The sequence below is a fragment of the Gallus gallus genome, chromosome 3 (genome assembly GCF_016699485.2).
Source record: "Gallus gallus isolate bGalGal1 chromosome 3, bGalGal1.mat.broiler.GRCg7b, whole genome shotgun sequence".
NCBI lineage: Eukaryota > Metazoa > Chordata > Aves > Galliformes > Phasianidae > Gallus > Gallus gallus.
Genome location: NC_052534.1, coordinates 7,826,428 through 7,843,374, shown reverse-complemented (window position 1 = coordinate 7,843,374; position 16,947 = coordinate 7,826,428). Strand labels below are relative to the sequence as shown.

At 40.8% G+C, this 16,947-nt stretch overlaps 1 protein-coding gene across 4 annotated transcripts; it reads left to right on the top strand.

Annotated features, from left to right (window-relative positions):
* The first annotated feature begins 4,240 nt into the window (after window positions 1–4,240).
* On the top strand, window positions 4,241–16,230 carry GTF2A1L (general transcription factor IIA, 1-like). 4 transcript variants are annotated; one of them, XM_015278015.4, is made up of 9 exons: window positions 4,241–4,267; window positions 5,041–5,142; window positions 5,708–5,831; window positions 7,147–7,202; window positions 8,380–8,473; window positions 10,114–10,256; window positions 12,126–12,407; window positions 13,336–13,425; window positions 15,305–16,230. In XM_015278015.4, the coding sequence occupies exons 1-9, from the start codon at window positions 4,247–4,249 to the stop codon at window positions 15,410–15,412; spliced, it is 1,020 nt and encodes a 339-aa protein (XP_015133501.1). In that variant the 5' UTR covers window positions 4,241–4,246; the 3' UTR covers window positions 15,413–16,230. The 4 variants fall into 4 exon arrangements, with proteins under 4 accessions (XP_015133501.1, XP_015133500.1, XP_040552614.1 ...); XM_015278014.4 differs by having other exon boundaries at window positions 10,114–10,328; XM_040696680.2 differs by having other exon boundaries at window positions 10,114–10,403.
* Window positions 16,231–16,947: the final 717 nt, after the last annotated feature.

Sequence of the window (16,947 nt, the reverse complement as noted above, 5' to 3'; positions counted from 1 at the left end):
TCATTGAAGACCTTCAGAAATTTTAAAGTCTCTTCTTGAAATGAGCTGCAATTCGTAGCGAAGTGGTGAAACCACAGTGGGGAAATACATGAGTAAGGCAGAGATCTGTGGGGCAGCACTTCAAGGAATCGCCTTGAAGCGTAAAATAACCGTGCCATTTGTCCTGTGCTGCTGTCTCTCTATCAGGTAAAAACATGTAAGCATTTATTTTTAGGTCAGTTTCCTAGCATGTGCTATGTCCAGCTGTTTTATAGCTCTATTCTTTCATGAGTAAAAAAGCAACCCGTGATTCTTTAGAACAATCACCTCTTAGATGCAGCACAGTGGAGCTGGGAAGTTTTGGAGCAGGGCTAGAGCTTTTTGGGGGACACAAGAAGGGAGGTGGAGTATTCAGGGAAAGCAAGGCTTATTTCATCCTTAATTAGCATTACTCATGCTACATGAGTTTCTGGGTGTTTTAGAGAGCAGAGCTGCATGCTGCTATTTGGTGCATTCAGTCCATCAGGAGTGCCATTTTTATACAGCTGTTTTACAGGTCAGAGCTCTTCTTACGCTCCCGCATATCCAGAAAATTCATCATTAAATTGATTCTGCCCAGATTCTGCAACCACTTTCTCCTAAGGACGATTGCTTTTACTTGGCAAGAGGGGCGAGATGGTAGTTGTAAAACAATACCTTCAGAAAGAGTTGCGCAGAGCTGCAGTGATGCGTTCCTCAGCAGCAGCAATACTGGTTTTGAACAGCAGAGGGCATTCTCTACCAAGCATCTGAGTTCGGTGAGGACAGCGTTTCAAGAGGTAATGCATTGGAAAACAGTATTTTTTAAAAAAATGAATAATAAAGGCTCATCGTCCGAAATTAAATCTTCCCTAGGCGTCACGTATCAAGAGGAGTATAAATAATTACAAATTAAAACCTGTCCAGTAAATGAATGAATGAGGTGCCCGTAAGCATCGCTATCCCAAATGCTGACAAAACCTTGAAAAACCAGGAGGATATGAGCAGCATACTAATCTTTTTGATAGCCCGGCTTCTAAAACACTTGAGAGCTATTAAAGAAACTGCAGTGGGGAGGGCTGGACTGGAAGCTGAATTAAGACTGATGAAACATGGATGCTGTTCCCAACCGCTTTATGTGAGCTTGGGCAAGATATCTGGAGCATTTCTTCTCTTAAAAGTGGGGTTAAATGTTAGGAAAACGCCTAAGCATGAAAATCATGACAGGTTTGCATTTTATGTTGCAGGACACTGATACTGTGTACTGCTATTATTGGATATTTCTATAGATTTTCTTATTCAGAGAAGACTTAATTTAAGGATGTAATTAACCAGGCTTTTTTTCATGCTTGTCCAATGGATGCACTGATCACAGCACTTGAGTGAGAAGGTATCTTCCTAACAGAAATTGTATCAGGTAGTTGCCAGACCTCAGGTGATAACCAAGTGCCTTGATTAGCAGGCAGTGCCCAATGCAACCTCTCTGTGTGTCTTGGGAAGTTGTATCCCCACCCCCTATTTTTACTTTCTCCTAAGCAATACCTGTGTACTATGGGTAGGTGGAAAGTGCCGTTCCTGTGTGAAGGGAACTCACACATTGACCTTGGTGGTGGGGCTTTGGTATTTACCAGCAATATAAAGGACAGTATTTACGACACACACAGGGTATGGCTACAGTGCCTTGTGCTGGTGAGGCACATTAAAATACAGAGACACGCTGTTAACTTGAAGTGCAGGTGAAGCTCATTTGCCACGCTCTGCAAATGTCCATGTGGGAGTACCCAAAGTAACCCGGCCTCCATTTGAGACAGCTGAGAAGTCCTTCAGAACCAAGCTCCTCAGTCTCCACCTCTTTCTGAAGTCATATATGCAAACTGTTCCAAGTTCAAGGACCTCTGTAACACCCTGGATAAATGAAAGACCATAGTAAGCGAGAAACTCATTTATAAACGTTTTCCTTTCTGCGTGTTTTTCACCTTTATAAAACTGCCGTATGGTAATGCTGGCAGATAGATGGCTATGTATCAGGTTTATCTGTCTCATGAATAAGTTGCAGCCAGCTGCAGGATCACCATCTGCAATCTTCAGGGCCCAGTGAGATCCTAAAGGCTTCTTCTTGCTATTCCTGCTAACACGACAGGGCTAATCAGACAGGAGAATAATGGCTCCCTTGGTATGCGCTATCCCAGACAGTTTCAAATGAACACTGTGCTTTAAAAATACATTCTATTATTCAAATTATTCCATAAGCAAAGCAGCATGGCTTGCCTTTTTCTTGTGATGATGCAGGGCGTACAGAACAGCTGAATATGCAATTGTCATTTGATTCAGGATCTAGACAGTATCATTAAACATTCCTGTTACAAAGCAAAATTACTTCAGTAGCAAATAGCACTTGTTCTTTGTCTCACTTGTAAAAATGCAACTTAGAATATGATTATGGATGTTGCTTTTCTTTTTTTTTTTTTTTTATGTTGTGGGTGTTAGTCTAGCTTTATAATTAAGGGTCTGTCAGTATTTTCATTAAAATATTTTCATTCTTCAGATTGTGTAAGCCAGCCTTAAAATCAGTGCTTAAGGGCAAGCCTTCTCTTCACAAGTCAGACAGCACTACATAGCTACCTAAATATAGAAAAAGGCAAAAGAAAAAAGATGTTTCTAGGTACTCAGGATCAGGAGAATAACACCAACATAGGTATGGATGGAAGGTGTACAAAGGAAGACCAGAATATACTCTCTCCTGCATACATGATTATAATGAACATTTTTCCAGATGTAACTGCTAAATTGGTAAATCTCTGTATTAACATATGAACAGATTGCAGCAAATGTAAGCAATAATTTGTGTAGTTGTACCAGATTGCTGCTACTTAACCGAGAGCTTCAGCTTTCTCCCTGTTTATGAGGTAAGAATGACTTCAGAGTTTATTAGAGCAAGATAATATGCTTTTCTAGCTAGCTTTCCTAGGTATACTCGTGCACCACACAGGCAACTGTACTTCTCTTTTGTTCTCAAAACTAAGCCTCCTTTCCACCATGAACAAAAACTTCTGATAGAGCTCTGGGTCCAAACTGGGCTTGTTCAGCCTGGAGAAAAGAAGGCTGTGTGGTGACCTAATTGCAGCCTTTCAGTACCTAAAGGGAGCCTATAAACACGAGGGGAGTCAACTCTTTGAATGGGTAGATAACAGCAGGACAAGGGGAAATGGTTTTAAGTTGAAGGAGGGAAGATTTAGGTTGGATGTCAGGGGGAAGTTCTTTACCAGAAGAGTGGTGAGGTGCTGGAACAGGCTGCTCAGAGAGGTTGTGGATGCCCTGTCCCTGGAGGTATTCAAGGCCAGGTTGGATGGGGCCCTGGGCAACCTGGTCTAGTAAATGGGGAGGTTGGTGGCCCTGCCTGTGGCGGGGAGGTTGGAGCTTCATGATCCTTGAGGTCCCTTCCAACCCGGGCCATTGTGAAATTCTGTGAAACTGGGCACCTTGGCTCCCTTGTACCATGCAGGTACTGGTCTGTCTTTGGCCTCTGGAGCTGAAAGAAGAAACTTGGGTTTGGTAACCAGTGCTCAGCTGAAACCCACTGTGTGGCAATTTATGTGCTGTTTCAGGGATAGGGAGGAAAAGAGGAGCTCAATGGGAGCAAAACACTTTCTTCTCCAGTTTATGCTATCACCAATAACAGTTTGTAGCTTTGCTAGTGCACTTTTCATCAGTAGGCAATGGAGCAATCTTACAATAGCATTGTTTTTTTTTGCGGGCAAGGAAATGGAGACAAAGAGCAGCAAGATGACCTGCACTAGGCCATCGAAAAGGCTCAGACAAAAGCTTTAGTTTCTTGGCTGCTTTTGCATTGGCGCTTCAGCTATTGGTCCACACTGCCACGATTACTGTGAGACTACCAACAGGAGCCAAAAGCATGGGAAAACACATAAAGCCCTCCCCAAAGGCCAGAGAAAATAATAACTGCGGAGCAGCACAGCTTCACAAAACAGTAATTACTCCAGCCAGCAGTCACTGGAGATGCTACTTAATTCCTCTTTTGCGAGGAGCTAATGGCAGTGGCTGGTCACAGTGAGCAGTTCTAGCTTTCTGCCTCCCACGTTGAAAGCAGGCCCCTACGTGCCGCTCAGCCCAGCCTCCCCCCCAGCCCGCCATGTCTCCCAAGCTCGGGTGGGGCCGGCGGCAACCAGGCCGCGTCGCCATGGCAACGGCGCCTTAAAGGCGGAAGGGGCGGTTGCAGGCGGCTGCCGCCATGGCTCACGGCAACCCTGTGGTGAGGGGCTCCTGTGGCTCCTCTGAGTGGGGGGGAGGGGGAAAAGCGACTGCCTCTGGCCTGGTGGGGCGGGTGTTCAACAGGGAGCCAGGCTGGGGCTGCGTAGGGTGCCCTTGTCCTGGTCACTGCTTTATTTTTGCTGATTTGAAGGCAGTGATTGTGTTCTTCAGTTGCTGTATATACTTGCTGCCTAATATATAGCATAGTAAATAGCTGTCCTTGCTCTAAAGCTGTGTTTAGTGCAAGTCGTTGTGTCCTAACTTCTGAGGTTTCCTAAATGCCATAACTTAACCTTTTGCCTTAGTATGGAATTCAGGTGGTAGAGGTTGCTGTGATCAGTAAACTGCCCAAAGCTTGCAAACTAACACTGTGATCTGAACGGCTGCATCTTGAAGCCTGTGTGTAGCTGGTCTGCTCTCCAACACAACAGGGGTGAAGTAATAAAATGTTGCTTTAGAGCCCTATGGTAGTATAAGTTGAATGATATATCCAGATAGTGAAGAGTTAAAATTACTGTAACTTAGCAACTAAACAGCATCGTGCTGTTGTCTCAAACAATGAGAACAATCTTGGGTCCTACAGGCTTAAAGGAACAAGTGGGCTTACATCTTTGGTAGACTTGCAGACACGTTGCAGAATACTTGTATTGAACTGCCTGATTCCTGCTGTGCAGGTTGTAATAGTAGTTTATGTGGCCAGATTAGGCTTAATGCTATCACTTCAAATATTGCTGTTCATCTTAATCTGAAATTTTTTCTTTTCTTTTGGTATAGCCTAAGCTCTACAAGTCCGTTATTGAAGATGTGATTGAAAGTATTCAGGGTCTCTTTGCAGAAGAGGGAGTAGATAAACAAGTTTTGAGAAACTTGAAGGAGGTTTGTTGGTTTTCCATGCATTAATAAGTATTGTGTACTCATCTGTTTCTCTGTCTTCTAAAGCGTGTCAACTTTTGCTCTAGCTTAGATTTATAAATATTCTGTGAATGCTTTATTGGGCTTCTGCAAGTCAGAATCTAGTAGTGATTGTAGCCATGTTTATTGCATAGAACTGGGTTACTGCTGTTTACAGCACTGCTAGTTGGCTGAAGGAAGGAATTGCTCCTCTGTGCAGCCTTCCCTTTGAGCACTGTGTCTGGGAGGGTTGGGGAGTTAGGGAAAGGCTCTGCCCCAGAGGGAGGTGGCCATGGAGCAGGTGGTCCAAGGCAGTGAGTATAGCCCTGAAATGCCAGAGTTCAGGGAGCATTTGGACAGTGCTCTCAGACGTAAGGTTTGGGTTTTGGGTGGTATGGAGCCTGAGATTGGACTCAGTGGTCCTTGTGGGTAGCTTCTATCTTAGCATGTTCTATGATTCTCTACTTTTGGAAAATCTAGAAATACCCGATTCGCGTATAAGATGTGACTTTAAAACCGATATCAGTTGACTTTAATATTCTCTTTGCAGCTCTGGGAAACCAAGGTGATGCAGTCGAAGGCAACAGAAGGCCTCTTCAAACACAGCCACCATTCTTCACACTTAACTGTACAGTTTCCACACAATTTTCATCATGTTTTGCAGGCTTCAACAGGTCAGGCTCTGTAAATGCAGTTTAAGTATAGCTCAGTGTTTTTAAGAATCTTTTGGAAGACCTGGAGAAGTTGAAGTTGCTAATTCACCAGATGCGTTAAGGTTTTGCATCCTTTATAATGTATGGCACGATGTCTGCTGGGGGTTATGTGACATGCTTGTGCCCTGGAGCTCTTCTGTCATGCTGGAGTTGAGTCTAGTTCTGAACATCTTAAAATTCAAGCCCTTACTCTAACAGAGTGCAAGTCTTTGGTTTGTCATTTCAGTTAGTTGTACTAAAAACAGCACAGTGCACAGAAGAATGCAATTTTTACACAGGCTCAGCTAGCAGGACTTAACTCTTCTTGATTAAGGCTTCAGTGGTCCACCTGACCAATATGGTAATCTCATGGTGGAATGGAATACTCAGCTGAGGCTTATCCCTGTGAGAGAGGACAAAGACCTTTCCTGACAAAGAACAAAAATCATATGTGATTGTTTAATGAGAATGTGTCTTAGTGCTTGTGCCCATGGAGAACCTTTCAAGGTTAGGTGGGTGCCCTTCGTCTGTTTATTTTTTACAGTCTTATTTGAAAGGACTGTTTTTGGAGACAGGTACTTTATTTACCCCACATTACTAAAGGGGCAATAGATTTGGGCTTTTTTTTTTGTCATTGGAAGCTTTATATTTAATTAACTTCATTAATCCTGTGTTTTGGAAAAGCACAATCAAATCTGTTGAATTCAGAGAACTTTTAATGTTTTTGTCTATTAGTAGGATTTGAATTGTGCTGTGTTTTCCTACTAGGTAGGGATGCATAGATTCTTCTGTGCCTGAGGTTTGCAAAAGTTTTACCTTTGACTTGTTTTTTTTAAGTCAGTATTCATGCTTTTGTATACCCAACCTACTGTTAGCACCATTTGCTGGAGCAGAAAACAATTTATACATTTTCTTCATGTTGCCAAGGCAGTGCATTTTGTGTGTGTTGGTTGTATTAATAAATAGAAACGGCATACTCAGCTTTTACACTGCAACTTCTTAAGTTCATTGAATAGAAATATCTTTACAACAGAATCTCCGGGATGAACTTCTAATAAAATGCAAGTTTCCCATATCAAGGTATAGCCTGACACCCTGAGTACAGCATAAGCTTGAAGCAACGTAAAAGGAAGTATATCCAGCAGCTTTATCTAGACATGCTTGTTTGTTGGTCTAACGAGTATGAACTGAAGTTAGATTGCTTTAGTTTCAGGACTGCATGCTGTAAATAACTGAATGTTCAACCATTTCTGAGGCGTTCTTTCTAAATAAGCTTTTTTCTTTTCCCTTTTAATAGCTTCTTTCGTTATCCCAACTGGAGGAGGCTTTCAGCATTTCATGGCAGCAGACCTGGTATGTAGCTGTAGTGACTCTTCTTCTGTTTTGATTATTCTGAATTCTAAATACTTAAGTTTGTCAGTCATTAACAGGCTTGTAGGGATGCAAATATGAAGTATTTCCCCTGCATAGCTGCCAGAGGGCAATATTTAGGAGCTGAAAAAGTTAGCATTTCTCATAACTATTTTATCTGTACAACGTGGAATGGTAGGCAAGGGAACAGGAATCTTATCGGCAGAGAATCCACAGCTGAAGAAACTCAGTGTGTCATGTGTAGCTCTCTTAATTTTGGATGAAAACAGTACAAAAACTAAGAGTTCATGGAGGGAGGGCTCAGTTACTGTCTAAGCAGTGGAAAAAGGATGGAGATGGACCAGTTGGTTTTGCAAGCAGTGGAGCCAGAAGTGTCCCGGAAAATGTGCTGCACAGATTTAGCCCACGGATTGGTAGTACTGAAAATGTACGTGTGCACCAATTTACTTTTAACACTCAGTAATAAGAAATGTGTGGTTGAGAGATGCTGTCACTGGTCAAGTTGGAAGCAGCACTATCCGTGAGGTGTAGAAATTGGATGAAAGTGAGTGTTTTTGGAGTGATAGGCTCTGACTTCTCGGCACAGCTGAACTTGTTAGGGTAGGGGAGGGGAGGTATTGTCAGAGCATGATGAATGTATTGAGTGCCTCCTGAGCATCCAGCTAACGAGCTTGCCAAGCTGAAATACAATATTGGGAAGGTGTTTGTGTAACACGTGAGTTCCCTGATTGAAAATGTGCATTTCCCAGGAACAGCTAGTTTGAAAGGGAACTTTATATCCAACTCCTTTCTTTCCAGGAGAAAAGACAATGTCAAGTGTATTCATAGGCCTAGGTGAGGGGTCTGTACAGTGTGCATAAGCTTAGGTAAAAGAGGCTGTGAGTGGGAAGGTATTGTTCTGGATGATGTGCTCATTGAGGGTCTGCAGGTGGTTTGTTAATTTTGAGTATAGGATAAAGGGAAGAACTTGGGGCAAGCCATTATCTTTGCAATTAATTCTATCTGCCTATATGTCAAAAATCTGAAGCAGCTCTTCAGTAAAGGGGATCACAAAAAGGCTGTCATTTGTTTTCCTTCTGGGCACGTTAACTGTGACATTTAGGGCCCTAAGAGAATAAGGTATGTGCTGTTAACTTAATAAACTTCTTGTATTTCATAGGGTGCTTCACAAAAAGGTGCAACTCTTACTTTCCCTTCCAGTGTTGCTTATCCCATACATGTACCAGCTGGACTCACTCTGCAGACAGCATCTGGTAAGATTAAAGAGGAGATGTAACACATTACAGTGCATTGACCGTATATGGATATAGATGGTCCTGAGTGCAGTAGATAAAATGAATGTGAAGTTAAAGCATAGCTGGGTAGAGCCAGTTATCCTTCTCTTCCTTTGTAGCTTGTAATTGCTGCATGGAGGAAGTAATTATGTTGATTAGTTGGTGTGTCTGTTGTGTATACTTGCAACATCAGTTAAGATGGGCTGCCAGGTGATGCCATTTTTTGTTTGTTCTACAGCTGCTGGCAAATGCATGCCTTTGTCAGTCTGGGCATAAATAGCTCCTTGTTCTGTATGAGGGGCAGGCTTTTGGTTTTAAACTAGTAACAGTGTTTTGGTGGTTCAGAATTGAATTGATTTCTTATTCAAATGAAATCTTAGCACCCGTCCCCCCTTTTTATAATCACTCTCTTTTACTGATGAAGTCACCTGTAGTGCTGTACAAAATCTACTTGTACTGCTTAAGTTGTGATGAGTGGGAAGGTAACTTCAGTCATGGATTGACTTCTCCTTAAACAGCCATTCTTCAAGCAATAGTGACACTAAATGGCTATTTCAAGTATAAATTAAATTGGGAACTTAGTTCTGGCATCTTAATTCTAACACTGATAATAACAAGGCATTCATTATTTAGAGTAGTTTTCATACAAGGACATACAAGGAGAGGACAGATGAACTAGAAGCTTTCTGTGCTGTGTGGTTGTACATTGTTCTTTTTGTGGGGATGCTGAAAAGGCCTTAAATAATGAACTATCCCTGTACATAGGGATCAGTTTACTGTTTCATTAAAATTACTGAGCTTGCTTCCATCGGGCACTGTGAAGGCCCAAGCCATAAATGGGTATTAAGCATGGTAGTCTAGATGGAAGCTTTGACTCAAAAAGCCTCTAAGCTTTTAATTTGGTCAAACTGTGCTTGGGAGAGTACTACTTTGTATACCTCCCGTTTCTTCCTTTTTTTTTTTTTGCCTAGTGCCTTTAGTTTCAGCTGGGTCAGAGTTATTTTTCTTCATACAATCTGGTCTGATGCTACATTTTTGTTTGGGGAGAAAATCAATGTTGATAACACGCTGATGTTTCTGGTTGTTGCTGAGCAGTGCTGCCTAGAGCTAAGGATGTTTCAGTTTTCTCAGCTTCTCCTATTGCCCTGCCAGGGAGGTAGTTGGAGGGCCCAAACAGTAGGGAGGAGACAGAACCAGGGCAACTGACCTAAACTGGCCAAAGAGATATTCTATACTATGTAGCATCATGCAGAAGGAAAATTTAGAGGGGGGGGGAAAAAGAAAGGGGGAGCTCATCAGGTGGGCGGCTGCTGCTTGAGGAGTGGCTGCATATTAATTGGCAGGTGATGAGTGATTGCTTGTGCATCATTTACTATCATAAATATGATCCTTTTCCCCTCTTCCTTTTCGTTATCTTAGTAAATAGTTTTTATCTCAACCCACCTGTTCTACTTTTTTTTTTTCTTCCTAATTCTTTCCCCCATTCCGCCAGGAAGGTGGAGAGTGAGTGAATGACTGTTATGCTTAGCTACTGCTGGGTTAAACCACAACACCTGGATATTTGCTATTGTCTCTGTAGTTCAACCTTATGAAGCAGTTTTCCACCCTTCTCTTTGTAGGGCAGCTTTATAAAGTAAATATGCCAGTTATGGTTGCACATGGCCAAGGAGATGCAAGTATTCTGCAACATCCGCTTCAACAGGTGTTTCAGCCCATTGGCCAACCTTCAGTTCTGAAAACAAATCTTGCTACTGTTGCACCGGTGAGAACATCTTCTGTCCAGGCAACTGCTGAAATATTGCAAACCCAGAAGACTGAAGTCCAACAGACTGTGGTATTTCAACCGAGTGCCTTTCATAATAAACACCCAGAGAACTCCACCAATACTGTGCTGTTTCAGCAGCCTGCAGTGAGTCAGCAGGAGATTGCAACTAATGCAGTGTTGAATCAGTGTGCAGAGTTAACAGAAAAATCCCAATACAGCAATCTTCATACAGCTGTGTTTACTTCAGGATCCTCTGAAGTGTTTTCTCCTGCTGAATCCTTGGCAAATGACCCAGGCAGTGTGCTGCTGCCAGATGTGGAGGGGCAGTTAGACATGAAGCCTCAGGAATCAGTGCAACAGCAGGTGTCTGGTGGTATCATTGAGCTGATTATAAAGGGCAAAAGTTTAGATGGTAACGCTGCTTTGAAAGATCAGGACAGCGAGGCTCCCACAGACAAGGTAGGAGCCTTTTATTTCGAAGTTGGTGATAATGCATCCGTTGTAGATGGTTGTGTGAAGAACAAGCTTTGAATGAGGTGTGATCAAATGCATCTGTAAGTAGCTGAAAAATAACGAAAAGTGTAATTTTTAGGTTTGCTATTGAGCCTGTTTTGAACAGAGCAGCTGACTGATTATTTTTACATGTAGAATTTCAGTTATGAATACTGCTGAAAAAAATTGGATTGAGTAGAATGTCAATCTAAAAAACACTGAAGTGTGTTGGATCCTTATAATGCATTTGTAGATTTATAGACTATTTCTTGAGACTTTTCTGGCCTCTGAGCTGTGAATGATGCTTTTAGAACTACAGTGTCTTTGTGATGCTGAATCTGCTTGTGGAAAGTGGCCAGTTGTGGTCAAATTGCTTTTTGGAATGTCAACAGAGTTTAGTTTTAACTGATAATGTATGAAGAGCAATTAACTTGCTTTGAGAGTCCATGCTGAGTATGAAAAGCCAGATTGCGTAAGTGAGAATCTGCAGGAAGGAAATGTATTTTGATGGGGGGAAAAAATCCTGACAAGCTAGAATCCAGCTAGAGCAGTGTTGGAAAGCTTAAATGATTTTATTTAACAGGCCTCTGTCCTGACTTCATTAGTCTTTGTTTCAGCAATCATTTGCAAATATTACAAGTTCAGGCCAGTGTGCTGACTTTGAGCCGTACTGTTTATTTGAGTTGAGGCAAATTTATTAAGTACAAATTAAATGGCAGCAATAAGAAATGACTGCAAATAGAAAGCATCTTACTTTGCTCATCTGCGCTTGGGCAAGTTGGTGAAGACTGGAGGAAGAACTGAAGGTCAACATGTAGTCTTACTTTCTTGATTTAGAAAATGTATGTGGACGTGAATTTAGTGCTACAATAAAGATTGAATATGAAACTGAAGATCACTGAGATTTTAAAACCCTTTTACACTGCTGTGAATTCCCTTGTTCAGAAATTCTAATGCTTTTATGAGCGGTGACTTGAAGAACTGAAGTATTTATTCTCTCATCTTTTTATATCTTACTTAAAAATGCATTTTGAAATGAGGGAAAGGGATGAATACATCTTGGCTTTTTTGAAAATAAGAAATACTCTTAAGTTATTGGGATTTTCTTTGCAGTGGAAGTTCTAGAGGCCAGCATGAGTATCTTTTTTTCTAAAGAAGTTGTTTAAGTTGTTTGGCTACAACAGTGCTTAAAGAAAGTCTAAGAAAATGTATTTCTATGTTACTAAGGGAGTATTTGACATTGATTCCATGTGAGGTAGAAGAAGAGATGTGTAAGAACAAGGCTTTTCAGACATACTTAGGCTTTGTGTTGAACAATGAAAGCTATGTGGTGCTAATTCACAGGCTGTCTCTGGTCGTCTTTATTTTTGTCAGATGGAACCTACTGAGCAGGTGGAATCTGATTTACAATCAGAGAAGGGTATCTGCAGTGACACTGAAGGCATAATTCAGCTAGATGGAACTTGTGATGGTTCTCCCAAGAAAGAAGTACTACATACAAAAGATACAGAAGAGAATGAATTCATTGACATTATTGAATCAGAGGATCTGAAGATTCTGGAGGATGAAGAAGATGAAGAAGCTGACAGTATTTCAAACTCTGAGTCTAGCAGCAGCTGTGACAATGAAGAGCCCCAAACAGACGTTGTTGAGGAGGTAATTTACTTTCAAACCTTGTGAAGGATGTTACAATAAAGTAGGTCCAGCAACTCAGTGTTCGAAGTGGATACAACAGGTCCTGTGGAGTTTAGTGCAGAGAGTGCATAGTTAGGTGCTGCTTCACAAGAGAAGGTGCTGCTGAGAAATGCTAGAGAGCTTGTTAGGAGGACTGTGAACAAATAGAAGGTGTTGAGAAGTCATATGTTTACTGGATCAATTAAAATACTTGATGAGCAGAATTAAAGCTCTCTGGAGAAAACCTGCCCTCACTGGAATTGAGTTATTTTAGTTTTAAGTAAGATTAGGATAACCTAGTTGTATTTCTCCTTCTGGAGAGCTACAGAGAATTGGACAGAGGACAGTGTGATACAAGTGTATTTGTTTCCTGGGGAAGATGCTGTTGTGTGTATGTGCTCTTGAGATTCACAAGAGCAGTAGCTTCCAGAGTCTTAGAATCCGTAGAATTGGAAGGGACCTCTGAGGGCCATCTAGTCCAACTCCCCTGCAATGAAGAGGGGCACCACAGCGAGATCAGGTTGCCCAGGGCCTGATCCAGCCTCCCCTTGAAAGCCTCCAGGGACAGGGCATCAACCACATCACTGGGTAATATACATCAATTAATGAGTATACCACTTACCAGGTGCAGCACTGGCATTTAGCAGTTCTGCTTTGTTTTACCTTGTTTGTTTTGCCATGTTTTTTTGTTGTTGTTCAGAGGAAGGATGCTTTAGTTTTTGAGAACGTAGACATGTGAAGATGCTTATAAATGAGCTTTGTACAACGTGATTTTTTCATAGCTTCTAGGTCTTGTTTCTTTCTTTGAGTATTAAACTTTATTGTTCTTGTTATGTATAATGTCAAGTATATTCAACACTATTTTGCAAAAATATATAAAGTACTTATTAAATGCAATCTTATTCTCTAGGACCCTTTAAATTCTGATGATGATGTCAGTGACCTGGACATTGCAGACTTGTTTGATACCAACAATGTGATAGTTTGTCAGTATGAGAAGGTATGGTATGTAGTTTCATCTTTGTCCCTTACTCATTTAAATATCTTCATATCTGGTCTGCTTTTGGTGCCTTTTAAAGAAAAACTAATGATGTAATAGATCATTTAGCTGACAGTCTGAAGAGTTGTGTGCTGTTTTCTGAAGCAAGGATAATCAAATTGTTCATAAGCCCATATTAAGGGGAAAGAGGTCAAATGTTTCAAAAGTAAGATTTGTAAACCTGCTAAAGCTTACGTGCTTCCTTAACTTGTAAGTAACGTGAACAGCTCCATGGATGCGTGGCTGCATTTCAGCCATGGATTAAGATTTTGAAATGGATAACAGGAAAAAAAGTGTGTGTGCTGTTCCTAGTTCTGTCTTTTGAAGTGCTTCTTGAAAGATTTTTAGTACAATCATTCTGTTGTCTGAAAAACTAAACAGTTGCTAAGGGCCATTTTGCCCTGTTTCATTTTTAATATTGAAAATATAGCCTTATTTTGAATTCTCAGAGATCAAATGAAGGATTTGGTTTGTTTTGGGCATTTACATGTCTATAGCTTAAAGGCTGACAAAGCAAAGTACGTATCTTATTTTGAAAGCAAATGTGGAATAAGATGTCCAATAGTTTGCAATGGTTGACTTGGCTTTTATGCTTTCATAAGAGACTCATGATAATTCTTGTATGTTCAGCTAGGTCTGCCTTAAAGGGAACTGTGTTCTAGGAAACAGTGGGCTGCTAAGAAAACTGTCTTTAGTAAGCTGTAACAGATTGAGCTTCTGAAGGTAGTTATTTTGGAAGATGTAGCTGCAGGGATGTGTGCAGGAAAGGCATCAGAAATTGAGCCTGTGTTGTTGCAGAGATACTAGTACACAAAGGTTTGAAGCATCGTAACTTAATTTGATACCATGAGTGCTATAGGTAGTGGATTTCACATCTATCTGTAATGAGTTGAAAAATTGGTTCAGTGTTTTTTCTTAAGCTGATATGAAGTTCAACACTAGGTAAGTCTATAGGAAATATCATTTAATATCAGATGTCACTGGAAATTGGCAGTTAGAGAAGTTGAGGGAGGTGTTGGTAACTTCCCCTTTTCCAACATAGATTTAATAAAACATATAGGTGTAATAGAAAGTAGATGGAAACAGTTACCTATGAAATTATCTTGTTACCTGTATGAGAATGCCAAAAGCAAAATGGCTGTCCTTTCTCCTCCTGTTCCCACGTCCTGAATTTGAAGATAAGCTGATGCTTACAACACAGGAAACTTTCAGAGATGTTTAAAATTCCTTCTTTACTATCAAACATAAACTTTCTGCAGTATGGATCTTCTTGCATGCCTTTAATAGGAAATAATATGCAAAGTCTATCTTGCTGTTTTGTATGGCAGTTTTTGCTTTCTGAGCAATGTCCTTCTGCTTTTAGCATTACCCTACCATCCTTCATGCATGCAGTATTGCTTTGCCATGCACATGGGAAAAGGAAAGGACTGCATTGTAGTTAAGCTCTACTTGTTTGGAAGGTGCAGTATATTGGGGAGTGGTACGATAATTATGCTGCTTTTTTTCTGCTTTCACACAGTTTCCTTTCTCTTCTGGGTGGTGTAGATGGGGGGATAAGAGGGTTGTTTTATAATTAATGTTTTTAAAGGGAGATGGGGAAATTGGAATGTGACAGGATGAAGATTCAGGAAGTTGTTCCCTGGATATGGCAAGGAATCTGGGATGAACAATTTATGTCCATTGCCTTTATTGAATATCTGTGGCATTTTCGGAGAGTATCCTGCATGTTTGGAGCTGTCAGTGTTTTTAAAAGAAAACTCAATTTTGCATACCAATTTGTGCTTAAAAAAACCTTTTTTTTAATGAATGGTCTAATACGGTTTTTTTTTTGTATCATCAGATACACAGAAGTAAAAACAAATGGAAGTTCTTCTTAAAAGATGGAGTGATGTCCTTTAATGGTAAAGACTATGTTTTTGCAAAAGCTGTTGGAGATGCAGAGTGGTGAAACCTCACTGTCGTATGTATGTTAAGACTGGCATTATTCCTTTACAAACCACCTGTGAAACAACTGGACTTACTATATTTTGCCATAAAAACCCATACAATTAGCTAAAATATGTAAAACCTTTGTTGTTAATACATGCAAATTAAAATAGTACTGTTGACTACTGAGCAATCTCTTCTGATTATTTCATTACTTTCCCAGTCAAAAAGCATTGTTGAGTTGAACAGCTTTAAAAACTAGAATGTTGTGTTAGTAATTCAAGAAAGTCATAGAATACTAAGTGAATGTATGTAAGTAAATGGTGGTTTTGTTGGTTTTGTTTCCTTTTTTTTCTTAAATAAGAGCTGGAGTATGACCTGAAGTATAAAACTACACAATTGTAAGTGATATTTATTTTGAAAGACTGAGATTTAACACCTGTGCAAGTATGAAACTTGTGGCTGTTTCAGCTGAGTATTTTTCTCCTCTTTCTTCTCCCTTTTTTTTTTTGTGTGGTGTTAATTTGTGGTGGTCTTTTTTGGCTTCAGCTTAGAGGCAGGTGTTTTACATGCACGTTGGGAAATGTGGGTGAAAGACCCTTGAAGACTCAATCTGTGACAACTATTATTGCTTATTGTATACCTTCTCTGTCTGCTGGGATGCAATGAATGGTGTGGTGTTTTTGTTTTTTTTTTAAATGCTGGAATGTGATTTATTTTCACTGTCAATGTGAAGTCATTTAACTTTGGTTCTGCATGTATCAACTACATCCTGTGACTACAGACCAGCAGGCTGTGAATGATGCAAATTGTGCATAATAAAAAAAGTCATCTCGTATACTCTTCTAGTAGTGAGGGTTTTTTTCTGTCTTTAGAGAAATGTGTAGAAGCCACGCATGTGACAGTAGCTCACTCTGCCATGGGCATTGCATTCCCAGCAGTACTGAATGTTAGCTTCCTGTTTGTTCCTCTAAAAATATATATATATTTGTTTCTCTAAAAAAGACAGTAATGAGACCATGGAACAGGTTGCCCAAGGAGGTTGTGGGTACCCCATCCCTGGAGGCATTCAGAGCCAGGCTGGATGTGGCTCTGGGCAGCCTGGTCTGCTGGTTGGCGACCCTGCACACATAGCAGGGGGGTTGAAACTCAATGATCATTGTGGTCCTTTTCAACCCAGGCCATTTTATGATTCTGGTTTTCTCTACTCTCTGGGAGGATGCTGTAGCCTTGAGAAGGAAACTTAATGAGAAAGCTAGAGAGAAGGAATCTGGGGAAGAAATGAAAGAAAACCAACCCTTGTTCATAGTGATGTGAAGCCTTGTGCAAATGACATTGAGATGTCTCCTTCCTAACCCTTTTTTAGTTTAAAGCCATTATCCCTTCTAAACCAATCACTATACTCCCTGACAGAGAGCCTCCCTCCAGCTTTCTTGTAGGCCTCCCCCTAGTATGGAAAGTCAAAAAGGTCTCCCAGGAACCTTCTCTTCCCCAGGCTGAGTAAGTCTGGAAGCAGGAAGTGTGCAGCACAGGAAAGATGAATTTACGGGGCATGAG